The sequence below is a fragment of the Globicephala melas genome, unplaced genomic scaffold, assembly GCF_963455315.2.
Source record: "Globicephala melas unplaced genomic scaffold, mGloMel1.2 SCAFFOLD_470, whole genome shotgun sequence".
NCBI classification, from domain to species: domain Eukaryota; kingdom Metazoa; phylum Chordata; class Mammalia; order Artiodactyla; family Delphinidae; genus Globicephala; species Globicephala melas.
Genome location: NW_027207638.1, coordinates 86,441 through 104,049, shown reverse-complemented (window position 1 = coordinate 104,049; position 17,609 = coordinate 86,441). Strand labels below are relative to the sequence as shown.

General features: G+C 42.4%; 2 protein-coding genes and 1 long non-coding RNA gene across 4 annotated transcripts in view; 1 reads left to right on the top strand and 2 right to left on the bottom strand.

Moving 5' to 3' along the window:
* LOC115849340 (schlafen family member 11) overlaps window positions 1-280 on the bottom strand; it is a 20,249-nt gene extending 19,969 nt beyond the window's left edge. The window contains exon 1 of the mRNA XM_030850487.2: window positions 219-280. The gene's annotated coding sequence lies outside the window, so the exon portion shown is untranslated. The remainder of the gene's footprint in view (window positions 1-218) is intronic.
* Window positions 1-12,301, top strand: part of LOC115849341 (uncharacterized) — a 15,216-nt gene extending 2,915 nt beyond the window's left edge. Inside the window, exons 2-3 of one of the 2 annotated variants that reach the window (XR_009561853.2) lie at window positions 7,609-7,771; window positions 10,858-12,301. This is a non-coding gene — a long non-coding RNA (uncharacterized lncRNA). Of the gene's footprint in view, window positions 1-7,608; window positions 8,087-10,857 lie in introns of those variants that run through there. The other variant, XR_011377200.1, reaches the window with a different exon arrangement.
* Window positions 10,339-17,609, bottom strand: SLFN14 (schlafen family member 14). The gene is made up of 4 exons (XM_030850486.2): window positions 16,550-17,609; window positions 14,996-15,124; window positions 13,378-14,092; window positions 10,339-11,173 (listed from the first exon to the last, which is right to left on the bottom strand). Exons 1-4 carry the CDS (start codon window positions 17,607-17,609, stop codon window positions 10,339-10,341), a joined length of 2,739 nt encoding a protein of 912 aa, XP_030706346.2.

Below are 17,609 nucleotides of genomic sequence, written 5' to 3'. Positions count from 1 at the left end.
TCCCGGACCGGGGCACGAACCTGTGTCCCCTAGCATCGACAGGCGGATTCTCAACCACTGCGCCACCAGGGAAGCCCAGCAATAATTTTTAATATTGAGAAAAGGTGTCGTGCACCAAAGGGAATTGACTGGCCCTTCTCGTTCTTATTATGACTGCGAGACACCCTTCAGCAATAACCATCAGGAACCTTTGAAAAAAATAAAGGGTTATTACTTACAGGATCTGGAAATACACAGCAGACCTGGGGCCACACAGCGAGGTTGTGAGTAGAGAGAAAAGGAGAACATGCTGGCCTGGGGTTCCGCTTTCTCTGGGGTGGAGGATGGGAGCTTAGAGTTTGGCGGGCTCCCTATTGGTGAACTTGAAACATAAGGGCGTAAATTTAAAACAGGAAGAAATAAAAAAAAAAGCGGAAAACAGCGACCCACGGGGAATTCCCTGGCGCTCCAGTGGTTGGGACTCAGTGTTTTCACTGCCAAGGGCTTGGGTTCAATCCCTGGTCAGGAACTAAGATCCCACAAGCCGTGTGACCAAAACAGACAAAACACAGGGGCTTCTCTGGTGGCGCAGTGCTTGGGAATCCGCCTGCCGATGCAGGGGACACGGGTTCTTCCCTCGGGGCGGCTGGGCCGGTGAGCCATGGCCGCTGAGCCTGCGCGTCCGGAGCCTGTACTCTGTGGCAGGAGAGGCTGCAGCAGTGAGACGCCCGTGTACTGCAAAAAAAAAAAAAAGACAAAACACAAAGAAAGTCCAGCAACCCAAATGGTCAGTTATGAAATCAACCAAGCTCACAAAAACAAAAGAGCCTCCTCATTGCCGGGAGGTGGCTGGCAGTGTGTTTAATCAAGATAGACATCTTTGAAATGAGTAAGGAAAGAAAAAACGTCAACTATCAGGTTCTACACTACAACCAAATAATTAGTTCCCAGTCTTGGCTGCTCATCAGAACCTTTCAGCACACTTTTTAAAAATGCAGATTCTAAATTTTTTTTTTAAATAAAAATAAACTAAAGGGCTTCCCTGGTGGCGCAGTGGTTGAGAGTCTGCCTGCCGATGCAGGCGACACAGGTTCGTGCCCCGGTCCGGGAAGATCCCACATGCCGCGAAGCGGCTGGGCCCGTGAGCCATGGCCGCTGAGCCTGCGCGGCCGGAGCTTGTGCTCCGCAACGGGAGAGGCCACAACAGTGAGAGGCCCGCGTACCAAAAAAAAAAAAAATAAAATAATAAAAAAAAATAAACTAAAAATTTTTTAAAAAGAGAAAAAAACAAATAAAAAAGCAGGTTCTCAGGCTTCTCCCCAGACACGATGCAGCAAACAATGAATCTGTATTTTTAAGATTCCCAGGTGATTCTATGGTCAGCCAGGTTCAGGAACTACTGGACTCCCATATTTCCTGTCTCCCATTGTTACAATCTTTCAGCTCACTATTCATGGTGAATTGTCCTAGAAATTACTACCATTACAGACTGCCACACAAATCCAGTTTGTACCAAATCTGGTTCTAATATGGCGAGCATTATCACTTCATGACATTGCCTACATGTGGCAAACAGAGCAGGTAATAATCTGATTGCACAAAAGCAATACATCCCACAAATTGTCCCAGAGACACAGCATTTTTTAAAAAAGTTATACCTGAGACGTGTCCAGTGAGAAAAACTCAGCAGGGTCCAGGGGATGTCTTTTTGTTTTTTAGTAATTAACAATTGGATTTATTGACATTTCTTCACATTTTTCTCTTATCTCTCTACAAGGTATCTTGGTTTATATCAGAAATGAAAATCAAAGAAGTACATATTATATATAAATAGTACATTATTAATAGTGTACATTTTTGTATAATGTTTTTATTTGGAAACAATTTCAAACTGGCAGAAAATTTGCAAGTACAGTTGTAAATAACTTTTTCTTGAATTATTCGAAAGTAAATTACTAACCTGATTTCCCATTATCCCTGAACACATTATTCTACATAACCACAAGACAGTCATCAAAGTCAGGAAATAAACACTGATATATTATTACTATCTAATCTCCAGGGCATGTCTTAACAGCCACCATTTACAGAGGATTTAGTATTAGGCCAGCATTTCATAGTACCCCTGTGTTGGGGTTCAGAGTAGGCTGCCCCAAGATATGCCACAATGGCATATTGATTATTCTGAGTGAAAACTACTTGAGAAACAGGTGGTGGGGGAAAGACTGATATTAAAAAAAACATTCTGACCACCCCACCCCCCCGTTTTCCCCCAGAAAGTAGAAAAGAAATCTCCCGTGTCAAAGTATCCTCCCTATACCAGGAGATTAGAAAGTATCCTTATCACCAGTTAAGGAATTCAAGGCTAAGAAAGCCGAATAAGCAAACACTGTTCCTTCCTGAGTCGGCTACCCCAAGCACAAACCCCTTTGTTAAATCTTCACAAATAATTGTTTCTCTGCCTAAAAATGTTATATGAACAGCCTTCTTTGGTCGCTTGGGGAGGCATTTCTATGAGACCTCTCTGCATTCTAATTAATTTTTTTTCTCCTGTTAATTTGTCTTGTGTCAATCTTCAGCTAAAAGAACTCGAGGGGTAGGGGGGAAATTTCCCCCTTCCCAACATCTCTTATACCTAGGAAGAAACTAAGCTTCAGAAAGGTTAAGTAGCAGTGTTTCATCACATGCCAGGCACTGAGAATTTAGTAGTGGTTTAATAGCTACTGTTTGTCGACACTTGGATTTTGTACCAAGCACATGGAACACAGCATTGAATCTTTATGACAACCGTCTGAGACATGGCTATATTATTATTTCCATTTTATGTAAGAAAGAGCAGTTAACCTGCCCAGATCACATTTGGGTACCTGAGGCTATATTTGAACCTTGTCACATTTGGCTCTGAAACCCACACAAGTACATGGGTACTTCCTCCAAGCTCAGTCTGATGGATGTTGTGGTCATTCCTGGGTAGCACTGTAAGTAGTGAGTGGGTGTTCTTCCTGTAATTCAGTCACAGTCTCCACCCATTTCAACAGTCAATACAACGTTTCCTAAATGATCTCCAAATTCCAGTCTTAGGCCCCTGCCCTAAAGCTGAGAGGGGCCTAGGATCTGGAATTTTAACAACCACACTAGGTGATTCTTATCAGGAAAATTTGGACAACACTGTTTAGGTAGCTTTGAATGAACAGAGTCTGTTTTACAGACCTCCTGCATTGTGTGCCTGGCAACAGGCACCCTTGAGGGAGGGCACAACCACCAATGGCAGCTTCTCACACTGACCTGTGGGGAAATGAGGGGAGAAGAATGCGTCCGTCCTAATCATGTTACTCTGTTGCTGAGTTGCCTAAAATGTCTTCACTCCACCCCTACCTCCGTATGTGATGGAGTTTGGTGAAGAGCTTCTGTATCTTTTACTTGCCCATCATCATCTTTCTTTCTGTAGGCGTGAATTCAGGTGGGTTTGGCTAAGAAATCAACTGGAACATTAGAGGATCTGCTGTGCCGGGAATCACCCCTCCTTAGGCTGTAATGTGGACAGTGTCTCAGTGGGAAACTGCAGAGTGGGAAGGGGCCTCCAGAACAACTGACCCCAACAGGATGCAAAACACAGTGTATACTATGATTACAGCTTTGCTAAAATATATCTGCCAATGGACTAACACTGGAAATGAATAAGCAAAAGTGGAAGCAGCTGTATGATACAGCGGTAGGAAGGAGTTTTCTCATTCTCTACCTTTTTTTTTTTTTTGGCCATATCACACAGCTTGTGGAACCTTAGTCCTCAGACCAAGGATCAAACCTGGGCCTTCAGCAGTGAAAGCATGGAGTCCTAATCTCTGGACCACCAGGGAATTCCCTGTCATTGTCTACTTTTTTTTTTTTTTAACATCTTTATTGGAGTATAATTGCTCTACAATGGTCTGTTAGTTTCTGCTTTATAACAAAGTGAATCAGCTATACATATACCTACACCCACATATCTCCTCCCTCTTCCATCTCCCTCCCACCCTCCCTATCCCACCCCTCTAGGTGGTCACAAAGCACAGAGCTCATCTCCCTGTGCTATGCGGCTGCTTCCCACTAGCTATCTGTTTTACATTTGGTAGTATATATATGTCCATGCCACTCTCTCACTTCGTCCCAGCTTACCCTTCCCCCTCCCCGTGTCCTCAAGTCCATTCTCTATGTCTGCGTCTTTATTCCTGTCCTGCCCCTAGGTTCTTCAGAACCTTTTTTTTTTTTTAGATTCCGTATATATGTGTTAGCATACGGTATTTGTTTTTCTCTTTCTGACTTACTTCACTCTGTATGACAGACTCTAGGTCCATCCATCTCCCTACAAATAACTCAATTTCGTTTCTTTTTATGGCTGAGTAATATTCCATTGTCATTCTCTACTTTTTAATCTTTCTGTAATGTCATTATATGGATCTCATAATGAAAGGTATATATATATATTTAAATAATTTTATTTTATTTATTTATTTTATTTTTGGCTGTGTTGGGTCTTCGTTGCTGCACGCAGGGATTTCTCTGCGGCGAGCGGGGGCTCCTCTTCATTGTGGTGTGCGGGCTTCTCACTGCGGTGGCTTCTCTTGTTGTGGAGCACAGGCTCTAGGCACGCGGGCTTCAGTAGTCGTGGCTCGCAGGCTCTTGAGCGCAGGCTCAGTAGTTGTGGCGCACGGGCTTAGTTACTCTGCAGCATGTGGGATTTTCCCAGACCAGGGCTCAAACCCGTGTCTCCTGCATTGGCAGGCGGATTCTTAACCACTGCGCCACCAGGGAAGCCCCTATGAAAGGTATATTTTTAAAGTTTCTTACTGTAGAAATCACTTTTCCCTAAACATTTCTGTTATGTGAGTCATTTTTGTTATCATACAGATTTTGTAGAAAAGTTTTAGAAGCTAACAAGAGCCATGTTGCTTAATATCACAAATATTCCGAGTATATCCAATCCTAGTCTCCATATCAAAGCAAATAAATTACTGTTAACATGGAGACTCATGCATTTAACTTTGACGTGCAGGAAGGCAGAATAGCATAGAGGCTAAAGTAGACTTTGGAGTCAGGCAGACATGGGTTCAGATCTTGGGTTCAGAATTTACTAGGTGGTCTCAGGCAAGGCACATTTTCAACTGTAAATTAAAGCTAATCAGGGCCAAAATTTATTGAGAGCCTTCCATATGCCAGGCTTTATTTAAATATATTATTTATTTCAACCTTCATCTTTATCTAAGGCATAGGTATGAATTTTATTTCTGTTTTACAAATGAGAAAGCTGAGTCTTAAAGGGGGAAATTAACTTGCCTGAGGTCATTCAGCCGATTAAGAAATACGGTTGGAATTCAAAGCTCTGGTCAATCTGACCCTAGGAGTCAAGCTCTTAACACGACTTTATCCTACCTTGCTTGAGGCTGCTATACATAATTCAAAGATTGAGGGAATGAGAAAAGATATAAGGTATTTAAAACATTTTGCACAGTATCTGACACATAGTAAGCACTCACTATATGTTAGCTATAATCTTAGATATCAGAGGATACAGGGATGGAGCTGTAGAGGCATTTTGATGTATTAGCCATTGACTGATGGGGTTTATTTGTCATATCTGGCTGTCTTGGAAGGAAGCCCGTGCTTCCCTCATTCCCCCCCACCCAAGACATGCTTCTTCCAAGCTGTATAATTGGGCAAAGAAGACAACTTTCCCTGATTAAAGCAGAGGTGAAGGACTTTAAATGCAAATGGTCTGAGATGATTCTGAAACAATAAACAATAAAAAGAGGATGAACATAGTGGCTGTGTCCTAATTCCTCATTCTTCACTTCCATTTTAGGCTGAGAATGAAAGAAGGAACAAAATTGAAAACTGATCCCATTTATTTCAAAATCATGTCACCTCTGTCAGCTGAAGATACTGAACTAAGAGGCAGCTTGAGTCTCCTTCCACTTGTGCATGAGGTAGATTCAGAAGGAAAACATTGTCTCTGGAACTTTTAAATGCCCATTCCATTTGAAAACGAGCAAGATAGATGTATATTTCTCCCCTCCCCCCACAAAAGGACTTTGCAAAAAGGAGGAAAATGGGGATTTTACACTAAATCTTGGGAGAAGCCAACATGCAGCAGCCTCGGAGGGGATTTGTCAGTCCATGTTAGGAGTCCCTGACTTTGGACAGGTCAGGAATATGACCTGAGTCTGATCCTGAGCTTTGCAGAAGAAGAAATTCAGATTTTTCTAGAACGATCAGGAGGCTCTGGGAGAACTGACAGATATTAAGTATAGGAAACAGTATAGACTACTCAGCTGTTTTCACTTGCAGTGGAGGCCAATGCTTTCTAGAGTTGAGAGCTTGACCAAGGATCCTGTTAGCAAACATGAGTATTCTCGCCTTTGGAGAGTATCTTCAGAGTATTTCTACATTCTCAGAGTTGAGATGACTAAATCTATTTAAATGTTATATTTATCCAGCTTGGACACTTACTAGACATGTGCCTTTCAGAAAATTAAATTCTCTGCGCCTCAGTTTTACCATCTATGAAGTGGTGATAACATGTGTATGGTATACCTCATATGAGTTGTTGTGAGAATGTACACAAAGCATTAGCAAATAGTAGCTGGTTGTAGTAACATCTCAGTAAATAGAAACATACGGTTATTATAAATTTTGTGCTTATTTGAAATTGAAGCTTCTTGAAAATAATTTGATGTTCAGCCTCTCCCAAACCATGGGGAAACTGAGGCAGCTCAGCTTCATAAGAAATCTAGTTTACCTCTCTGGTTCTTCCTCTTTCCATTTCATAGATGGCACAGTCTTTCTTCAAAACAAGTCCTATATGGGAATTCCCTGGCGGTCCAGTGGTTAGGATTCCGCACTTCCACTGCAGGGGGCGTGGATTCGCTCCCTGGTCGGGGGAACTAAGATTCCGCAAGCTACGCAGTGCGGCCAAAAAAAAGAGTTCTATTGATGATTAGAGGTATCCTGCCTTTTCTTTTCTCTGGGATAACACCCTACATTGGTTTCAAGTGATGAGAGCTTTTTATTTACATATAATGTTAAGGTTACATAATTCATGTTCCCATCTGTAATTTTCCAAGTTAGATTCCTCCTCTGAGGTTCTGGGTTATGGTGATGGGCCTTGGTTTTACTCTGCATGCAGACAGCGTGCTCTGAGCCACCTGTTTCTGAGATGCCAGTGCCTCTTTCGTCATCAAAACCTGGTCAGCATTTTGTTCTCTTGTTTAAGGCAACAAATCTGAATGTTGTTATGTACAGTACGAATAAGGTGAATCTTTTATCAAGGTCACCTTTTTGAGCCAGTCATCTCACCTCTGGGGATTCATAAATATACCAAGGAAAGAAAAGGTCATATGCCTGAGTAGAGTATGTGCCTGGCTTGATTTTAATAGTGTAAAATTGCTAGTTACCCAAATTATTAGGAGGATGATTACTGAAATTTTGTATAATCTTCTGGGATATTGTGCAACCATTAAAAATGATCATTTTGAAGACTACACTACAACATGGGGAAATGCCTGCATTAGTCAGCTACTGCTGCAAAACAAACAACAAGCTTAGAATCTCAGTCTTACAATAAGTCTTTTTCTCTCACTTCTGCATTTGCAGGTCAGCTGGATTTTGGCTAATCTTGTCGGGATCAGTGGAACTTGGCTCCAGCCATGAGTTGAGTTCACATCTCTCATTCCTTCGTGACTAGTGGGCTGCCCAAGACATCATCTTCACAAGGTGGTAGCAGAAGCCCAAGAGAGCAGACCCAGCACTGAAATGGGTAAAGCCTCTGTACACATCACAACTACTAAAATTTCATTGGCTAAATAAAGTCATACAGCCAAGCTGACATCAGGGGGGTGGAAAATATACTCCAGCTGTAATCTCAGGAACTACACATGGTATAGGTGTAGGGAGTGATGAAGTACTGGGAAGAATTATACAGTCTACAACAGTGCCTCACAAAAAGATTACATGGAAAAAACACATGCACAGGATATAAAATTGATTGTACAACTTGATCATAACTATGTAAAAATATTTTTTGCAAGTCAACAAAGAATAGAAATAAATAAGCAAAAATGAAAAAAATTATGACTGGATAACAAGTGGCTAAGAACTGTTTATTTTGCCTCTCTCCATTTCTCAAACTTACATAATATAGTACCTTTCTTTTTTAAAGTAAGTTTTAGAAGCTTCTCACAGCAGGCATGTTATTTCACCAAACAAATTGTTTTATCTATTATATTAAGGGTCTGTAGGAAAAATGTAGAATTCTAAGCACATTCAAGTTAGCCATTTATTCTTAGTCTCCACCAGTTCCTAATCTCAAACTCAAATCTAACAAACTTCCATCAACATGGACCTTTAGCTGTTGCCTAAAAACAGTTTAAATTCCTTTATTCTCTTATTCTCCATTATGGCAGTGTTAATTATTCTCCACACTGACCTCTTTGAAGTCTCCAAAATTAGATATTCATTCTATTGGCTAGAAGCATTGTCCTAGTAGATTCTGATTTTCTGAAAGCAGCAAGTCCATTCAGTAAATAATTACTGAGCACCTGCCATGTTCAAGGTGCTGCACTAGTTACTTTCAGGGAAATAATAAAGATGTGTAAGTGCCATCCTTACTGTCAGGGGTCTCACAGTCTAATGGGAAGAGAAATCTGTACACATACATTTGGGGCCAGAAAGAACAGACTAGAAGAAAGATTCATGAGTTCTCAACCCTGGTGGCACATTGGAATCATCCGGACAACTTTTATTTATTTATTTATTTATGGCTGCATTGGGTCTTCGTTGCTGCGTGTGGGCTTTCTCTAGTTGTGGAGAGCAGGGGCTACTCTTTGTTGCGGTGCGCGGGCTTCTCATTTCGGTGGCTTCTTGTTACGGAGCATGGGCTCTAGGCTTGCGGGCTTCAGTAGTTGTGGCATGTGGGCTCAGTAGTTGTGGCTCACAGTCTCTCGAGCACAGGCTCAGTAGTTGTGGCACATGGGCTTAGTTGCTCCACAGCATGTGGGATCTTCCCGGACCAGGGCTTGACCCCATGTCCCCTGCATTGGCAGGCGGATTCTTAACCACTGCACTGTCAGGAAAGTCCCTGGACAACTTTTAATAAATACCGTTGCCCAGGCCCATGCCCAGAGTTGCTGATTTAACTGGTCTCGTTTCTGGCCTGATCACTGCTATTTTTTAAAGCTCCCCAGATGGTTATAATGAGCAGCCAGTGTTGAGAACCACTGGATTAGGCCTTCTACTTTGAGCCCGACCAAACTGTCTGCATAGAACTGACAAAGACTCTCAAATGCAATATTTAAAACAATTAATTTGTTTAAAAAAATCAATTATTTTATCAAAAATTATACAATGTATGCAAATAGTTCAAAGTCAAATGGCACTGAGGCTTACGACTAAAATTTAGCAGACCCCTGTTCTCTCCATTCCCTCAATCCTCCTCCACTTTTGACTCTTTATTTTTAGAGAATTCACACATTTCCCATTCTCCGAATGTTAACACGCTGGTATCTTTTGCTTCATCAAAAACTAACTAATTGCTGAACTTTATTTTCTCCCATCTAAAAGTACCCTTAAAGCCCCCAAGGAAAGGTAAAAATGATGAAATATCAGGTAGCTGGAGCAACAGGAGTAAGTGGGGAGGTTCTTCTGTTCAATCCAGTATCAGGAGAGCCGACCACTAGGTTCAGATGGCTGGCTTGGGGGCCTGAGCAGTTCAGAGAGGCAGCTAAGAGCACTTTTCCAAGCCCTGCCTGCTCTTCCACCTCTTGGAAAGATGATGGGCTTTATCTGAAATTATAACCAAAAAGAATATTTCCTCACTTTCTCCTGGATTTGTGCCTGGAGGGCACCCTACCCCATCCCCAAAATAGGCCAGCAAGGCTGGGGTGCGTTAGAAACACTGGGAGATAGAGGTATAATAAAGGATGCATTAGGACAGTAAGTCAGGGTGTATCCTGGAAAGCCTTGAAAATTAGTTTGGTTTGACTGCGGGGACTCCCTGGGGATACATTAGCAGGGATGTCACAAAGTCAGTTCTGTATTTGAGGAGGACTTCTGTGGTTGACAAGATGGAAGCTGGATTGGACTAGAAAAACCAGAGGCAAGGCACCAGTGATAAGTACCAGGGAAGAGGTGGAGTGGAGTGGGAAAAGGACAGTGACACTGCAAACAGACTGAAAGGCCCAGTCCCAAGAGATGTTTCTGTGGCTCCATGCTATTCTGACTGTGCCTTGATTTCCTCACTTGTAACACATGAAAAGGCATAGCTGCCACCTGCCTGGGAGCAGGGACTCTGCTCTTTCTCCCTTCCTGTACTGTTTGAAATAATTTTCAGAAGGTTGCCCTCTTTTCATAAAGCAGGTAAAGGTGTTTAATGGCTCTCGAGGCAAAACAGAGCTTATGAACTTCCTCTGACAGGGCATATTCCGGACTGAGCCCAAACACAATATTCCTCTCCAGGCCTGAAAACTGCTCAATACTGTCTAAAATGATGTGACCATCCAAAACACCAGAGACCTGGCTGAACACGACCTTCACTGCTCCGTGGGTCTCAAATAATTCCATCGCTCTTAGTAGTGCAAGCTCATAGCGTCCTCTGTCCGCCCCTCTCCTGCACAGAATTGCTATATCTTTGGGCAGATATCCACATTGGAACAGGTTGTGACATCTTTCTGCCACGTGTTTTGCAATTTCTTCTGTGGTCAGGTTCGTCTCTGTCTCACACACCCCAGGCAGAGCCTGAGCGCACATTGCTTCCTCATAGGCAGCTTCCCTAAATGATGCCAATGTGTCTGGAGACACGTTGGGGTGAGGATTTTCTTTGATCCTCTTCATTTCTTCTTTCATCAGCATCGCTATGTCCAGAGCACAGTGGATCCCATTGGTGATTGTTTTTCGAGGAAACTGAGCAGATGGAGGGGGAAGGCCATTGATATCTGCATGACGGACTTGGAAAGGGTCCAGAAAAAGCCAGAGAATCCCGTGGTGAAGATTTTCACTTCCGGCGCCCCTCACCTTTGGATGGGTGATGCTCCTAGCCTTCATGTACCAGTCACCATATTTACTGCAGAAATTCTCAGTCTCATCCATCACTATGTGTTTGATCTTTGAGAACTCCCCTTGCATGAAGGTTTTCCGGGTCACAGCTTGGCAGGTGGTTTGCTGGCTGTAAGGATGAAGGAGAAAATAGGGCTTCAGCCATATAAACAAAGGAAATACCATGCATTTATTATTCTCTGGATTAGCATTAGAGACTGGTTCTCATCTGGAGACTGATTCACTGATTCAATAACTACAAAAATGCTCTACTTACAAGTTACCTGATAGACAGAATACATAATTGCAAACCCTACTCTTTGGGGTTATTAAGTTGAATCTGCATGCGATACTTTTGAAATGAACCCAGGTAGGAGATTTTATTATTTCTACCATAGTCCATTTCTGCTGCTTGACAATCCCTGAAGGTAAATTCCTTACATCTAAAGGAAATATCAAAAGGAATTTACACTTGTTACTACTATTTCTTTACTTTCTGTCTTTTTTAGAGCTGGAGAACAGTCACCTAGAGGCATATCATAATTTTCGTATGCAAAAGAGGTATGGGCTCATACAAGTTCCTCTAAAGAAAATCCTATTTCCCCACTTACTTGTAGTACAAAAGCAGAAGCCTCTTTAGATTTTGGTAAGGAAAACATTAAGAGGTTGCTGAGTTCCATGACATGTCAAGTAGGGTACCAAGTCTGCAGGGTCTTTGCCTCTATGGAGCTACCAATCCTACTTACTTAGCTCAATTTTCCTTTATAGTATGTTTTAGCATACGTGTGTGTGTGTGTGTGTGTGTATACTTTTTTTTTTAAAAACAAACTTGGTTGTTTCTTGCCACCTCTAATTTGGAATCAAGTCATATCACCCATCCCTGCAGATGTGGGACTGCATGTGCAGTCCCTGGGGCTTTACTCCCTATGTCCTGAATCATAACTATTCACGTTCCTCTCTTCCAGGTTGGACTCTGTAGACTTCTTGAAGAAAAGCATTGATTCTTAGTCATCTCCGTAACCCACTCACATTAAGTTCATAGATGTTTGTTGAATTGAATTTGTCTTTTGACTGGAGATATTTAAAAACTTATACCTGGGGCTTCCCTGGTGGCGCAGTGGTTGAGAGTCCGCCTGCCGATGCAGGGGACACGGGTTCATGCCCCGGTCTGGGAAGATCCCACATACTGCGGAGCGGCTGGGCCTGTGAGCCATGGCCACTGAGCCTGCGTGTCCAGAGCCTGTGCTCCGCAAAGGGAGAGGCCACAACAGTGAGAGGCCCATGTACCGCAAAAAAAAAAAAAAAAAAAAAAAAAAAACTTATACCTGTAAAGCGTAATAAAGAACGTAGCCTTTAACACAGTTTACAAGATCCTTCATAGTCTGGCATCTGCCTCCTTTGCAAGTTCATCATCTGTCGCATACCCACAGTCCCTCATGGCTCCAGGCAGACCTACCATTATGATTCTCTAATCTCCATGCCTTTGCACTTGCTGTGCCCTTTGCCTTTATTCACTTCTCCTACTCACTTCTTAAGAAGGAAGTCAAGATCTCCTTCACTGGGGAGTATTTGCTGACCAATATCCAGCCCAAGTTAAGCATATCTTTAGTATCATAATAGTTACATAACACTCCCATTGCTTATTTTTCTCTTTGTCTCTCTTATTGGGCTTTACGGCAAGGTCTGCAATATGTTTTTCTCCTCTAACACTAAATGTACACAGTACCTAGCATATAAACAGTGTTCAAAAAGATTAGTTGAATAAATAAGCAAGTCAATTAAAAGCCCTCAGTTGCTGGATTGACTAACAACCAATTTCTTTTACTAAATCGAAAGCTAAAGATTTAAATCAGAAGCAAATGTGCATGTTTTCTAAAATTATTGACTCAGAACAAGTCAAACAAGTAAAAATATTTTATAAACGAAATAAATGGTATTTAAATTCAAGTTCCCATTAGGTGTAATGTCTAATTGACTGAAAGACCCTATGACTTTAAAGCACTAAATATCAAGCAAAAAGTATATGTGAAACAAGATAGGTTCGTTTCAACCTTTCTTAAATTTAAGGCCATAGATTGTGGGGGGAAAATGTTTCTAGTTATATAAACTTAAAGTTATGCATATGTAGCTAATTTCTAATGAGATGTTTAAGCCTGAACATTGCAAAGTGCCGTTTTCTAGCTCAACTACTTGATCACTTGCAAATGTGTATATAGTTTGGGCTCTTGTCCATATGCAGCAAAGGCATTGCAAAATCTTAAACTAAAGACACAAATTACTTGTGTGATACTGTCGAAAGACTGATTAAATGTGTTTAGTTAGTGAAACTCTTACATCACAAAATCCTTTAAGGCGTCACTTTCACAAACGTAGAGGATCTCTTTGGGCTTGCAGTGGAACAAGTCCTTAATTTTCTCCATGATCTTTATGGCCAGGGCAGTCTTCCTGGTTCCTGGAAAGCAGTGGAGGAACAATTCTCGTGTCTCCTGAAGGCTCTCTGAAAGCAGCTCGCACTGCTCTGCTACAAGCAAATTGAAATATTCACAGCCCAGCTGGTCACTCAGAAGAGATCGAGAGCAGAGTGAGACCATGATAAGGGCCTGCAACAAATTTTCCATTTCATCCTCATCAGCAAGCCTGTAGGCTCGGGGATAGTGCATGGGGATTTCACGTGGTCTACACTGTGTGCTGGGCAGGTATATCAGCCTTGGGATGACACACAGTTTCCCTGTGTAACCACCAACAGTTCCCAGTTTCTGCTTTAATTGACGAGCAGTGTTCCGGGCGTACATAAGCCCCCCAATCCACGTGGGGTCTGTTAAGATTGTATAGAGTACAAGGGGGCTGTTTACTGCTATTAGGAGAGCATCACACAGGACATTCTGCTCCTTCCTGAAGCCAATGTCACTAGCCCAGCTTTTGGAAAATATCACAAACCCCTGAGAACAAGGATATATCTGTGTCTTCATTAATTTCTCCAGTCCTTTATGATCTGAGAAGAGCTTCTTACAGAGGGATTCTGGTTTAAATTGTATCTCTTCCTGTGTCACTGAAAGTGCAAGGAATAGAAGTTACTAAAATTTCCAAAGGATATTTAAGTATTCCTGCAACATCGTAAGAAGAGATGAGCCTAGCCATGGAACTATGGGTTTCCTTGTCTGCAAAGAAAGCATCTCCTCTTCACAGGCCAGGGCTGAGAAGTCACTGTTTCTGGCAGCTCTCATACAGGGGAAGGCAATCAGGGAGGGGTCTTCACAGAACAGCCTTCTAGCACTCTGTCCTCAACCCCAAATGGTCCAGTAGTACTAGGAAGGTATTCCTTCCTGTTAAGGGTGTGTGTGTGTGTGTGTGTGTGTGAGAGAGAGACAGAGAGACAGAGACAGAGACAGAGACAGAACCTGATGCTTTTGGGAAACTAAGAACTTTCCTTTTCCTGTGGCAATTTTGCCCCCATGGGATATTTGGCAATATCTGGAAATGTTTTGATTTTTCATAGCTTGAGAGGTGCCACTGGCATCTAGTGGCTAGAGGCCAGGAATGCGGCCAAACATCCTACAATTCTCAGGGCAGCCTCCCTAACAAAGAATTATCTGATCTAAATATCAATAGGGTCAAGACTGAGAAACTCTGCCTTAGGAAGAGTCTAGGTGACCCCAAGGCTCACCTCCTTCTGCCTTGGAAAGCCAGGGGGCAGCTCTTTCAAATGTATTCTCTCATATTTGGAGAACAAAAGCCATCTGTGACTGGAAGCCCAAAACGCACAGAGGTGTAGGGTGGATTTGATGACTGAAATCAAGAATTCGCCATGTATATTAATTCAGGACAATTGTATCTGCTAAGCACTACATTTGATCTTCTCTAAGGAGAAAGGCTTGGATGAATTGCTACCAATTCCTCCCAACTTAATTTTAGAAAATAAATAATCCCCTCAGCTGAAATCAAGAAGGAATACCTGGAAACAAGCGTTGTTGTAGAGCCCCCTTAAATTCCAGGACTTTGATGGGAGATGACGGGCTTCTTCGTGTAGATGAAGCTGGTGAAATCAGGTGAAGGCTGTAGTCTGCGGCCAAATTGGAAGGAGCTAAACAAATCCATGGAGAGTTGTTTCAGATGAAAAAAAAAAAGTTAAAGAATGTTTCTATTGCTCTTCCTACTGTTGACATATGGTGTGTGTCATGCCTGAGCTGTTCTCATTCTTTCTATGCCTCAAACAGTTCACATATGTTAGGAAAAGAGGTCTGGGACTCCTGTAGGGCCATGCATCATCTAAGTCACCTGTGACTTATCTTGGGCAAGTCATTTCACCTCTCTCCTGCAAGGGTGAGCAGGTGATCCCTAAGGTTCCTTCCAACTCTAATATTCTGGTTCCAGGTCACCTCTAAGAAGAAAAGGCTTCCAGTAGTGGTGGTAGTGGTGGTGGTAGGGTGGTGTCAGAAAAAGTAGGCACAGTATTTTAAAAATATTATTATAGTTGTTAAAGTCTCCCCCACCCCAAAGTTTAGATGGAATGGAAAGTAGTAGGATCTCTAGTTTGGGGTTTATGTGTGTGTGTGTGTGTGTGTGTGTGTGTGTCAACAAAATCACTGAAGTCTTGATCTGAGCTTCTTTTATCAAATCTGGAACTTACTGACCATGAAGGCAAACCGATAAACTTCATTCAGCCTGTTAAGTCCTTTATGGATTGATGTGAAATCACCAGGGCTGATGCTCAGCAAAACTGTAAGGAAGTGAAAACACAAGAAATCCTCCTCCCCCACCACCATCCCCTCCCCAGCACCTTTTTTTTTTTTTTTTTTTTTAGGTATGTGGGCCTTTCACTGTTGTGCCTTCTCCCGTTGTGGAGCAGAGGCTCCAGACGTGCAGGCTCAACGGCCATGGCTCACAGGCCCAACCGCTCTGAGGCATGTGGGATCCTGGACCGGAGCGCAAACCCGTGTCCTCTGCATCGGCAGGCGGACTCTCAACCACTGTGCCATAAGGGAGGCCCGTACCTGGCACCTTCTTTTGCGTTAAGTTTTTCTCCACTTGGTGGTGCCCTCAGCCTAGTGGTTCAAGGTACTGGCTCCTAATGTTACTGAAACAATTCAAATTTGTCAACAAGTTTCCCTTGAAAGAATTAGTGGAGAGTCTTTCTTAAACAACGTTTCTCTGAAATATCATCTTTAGAGAGAGACTATTGATGAATGTTTTAGACTAAGACTATCAGCCTGCAATTTTTTTTTCAGCAGACCTTTACAGTACATAAAAAGGAACTTTCATGAATTCATGGCTGATGGCATACTATAACTTTCCCCAAAGAGATGAAAATCCAAGCATTTCTTGACCTCACACAGTTCATATTCTGAGTCTTTGGAACTAAAAACGTTAGAAAATAACCCTTTAATAGAAGATTTGTAAGCAAAACTAGCTTTCTATTCTCTAACCAAAATATTGACCAAATACCCAAAAGAAGGCAGAGAAGGGGCTCCTCCCTGCTGACTGGACAATGACGTCTTGTCTGCTTTACCTGATTGAATATCCAGCATCATGGCTACCCACTGCTCAGCCGTCAGCCTTGTGACAGAATTGTCCCTGATGACCCAGGAATCTGGGGCCTCTGTGAATACTACACAGCAGAAGGGCTCCACGTGTACCACACAGACATGACCATACAGGACATCTTTTTGGTACACATTCAAGATTTTGGTAGTGAAATTCACCTTTGGCTTCTCACAGCAGAAGTGGAATGTAGGCAATTTTTCTATGCAGTTTTCTATTTCTTTTTTTAATAATTCAGGGTTCACTTTTTCTCTCTTACATCCAAACACTTCTTTGCTCTTATCATCCACCCCGATAATTAGGTATCCCCCATGGGTGTTGGCAAATGCAGAAACATAATGGGGCAGCATTTCTCTAATCCGAGGGATGATCTTTTTGGTGGTGAACCTTTTAAGCTCGACATGTGTGGATTCACTGAAGTCGAGTTTCTCCTTATAGATGAGTTTATCTTTTTTAACAAATTCTGAGGCACACATCCTCATATCTTCCTCTTCCTGAATGTATTTGTCAAGAGCTTTCTGAGAATGCAGCTCCTGCACCTTTGATCTTCCTCTTTGAGCTCTGGACTGCTTCTCTCGGAGGAGCTCCAGAGCACTGCTGGCACTCAAGTTGACGGTGGAAGTCACAGCTCTCTGAAATAAATTGGAGCGCAAGCTGCAAATCCTTAGCGGGAGGCTGAAGACATCTGGGCTCCAGGACTTCACAAAAATCATAAGATTGTGCCCCTGCTGCATGTAGTCAAGGTATTTCTGTGAACCTGAAGGAAGGAGCTTTTGAAAAGAAGTTTCCAGGTCCTGTCCCAGCCCATGGAATCGGTAACTGTAGGTTTTATCATCAATCTCTGCTTTGATCACACTCCCTCCAGAATTTAACAGTGCACATGTCGCTTGGATGATTTTAGAATTCTCAGTTCTTTTCAAATAGCTATTGGTCATCTTCTTCCTTTTTTCTTCTCCAAGAGTGACTTTGCCCACTTCTACAATTATCTCAGGATAGAGCATTTCCGTATCCATCTTGAGACTCTCCAT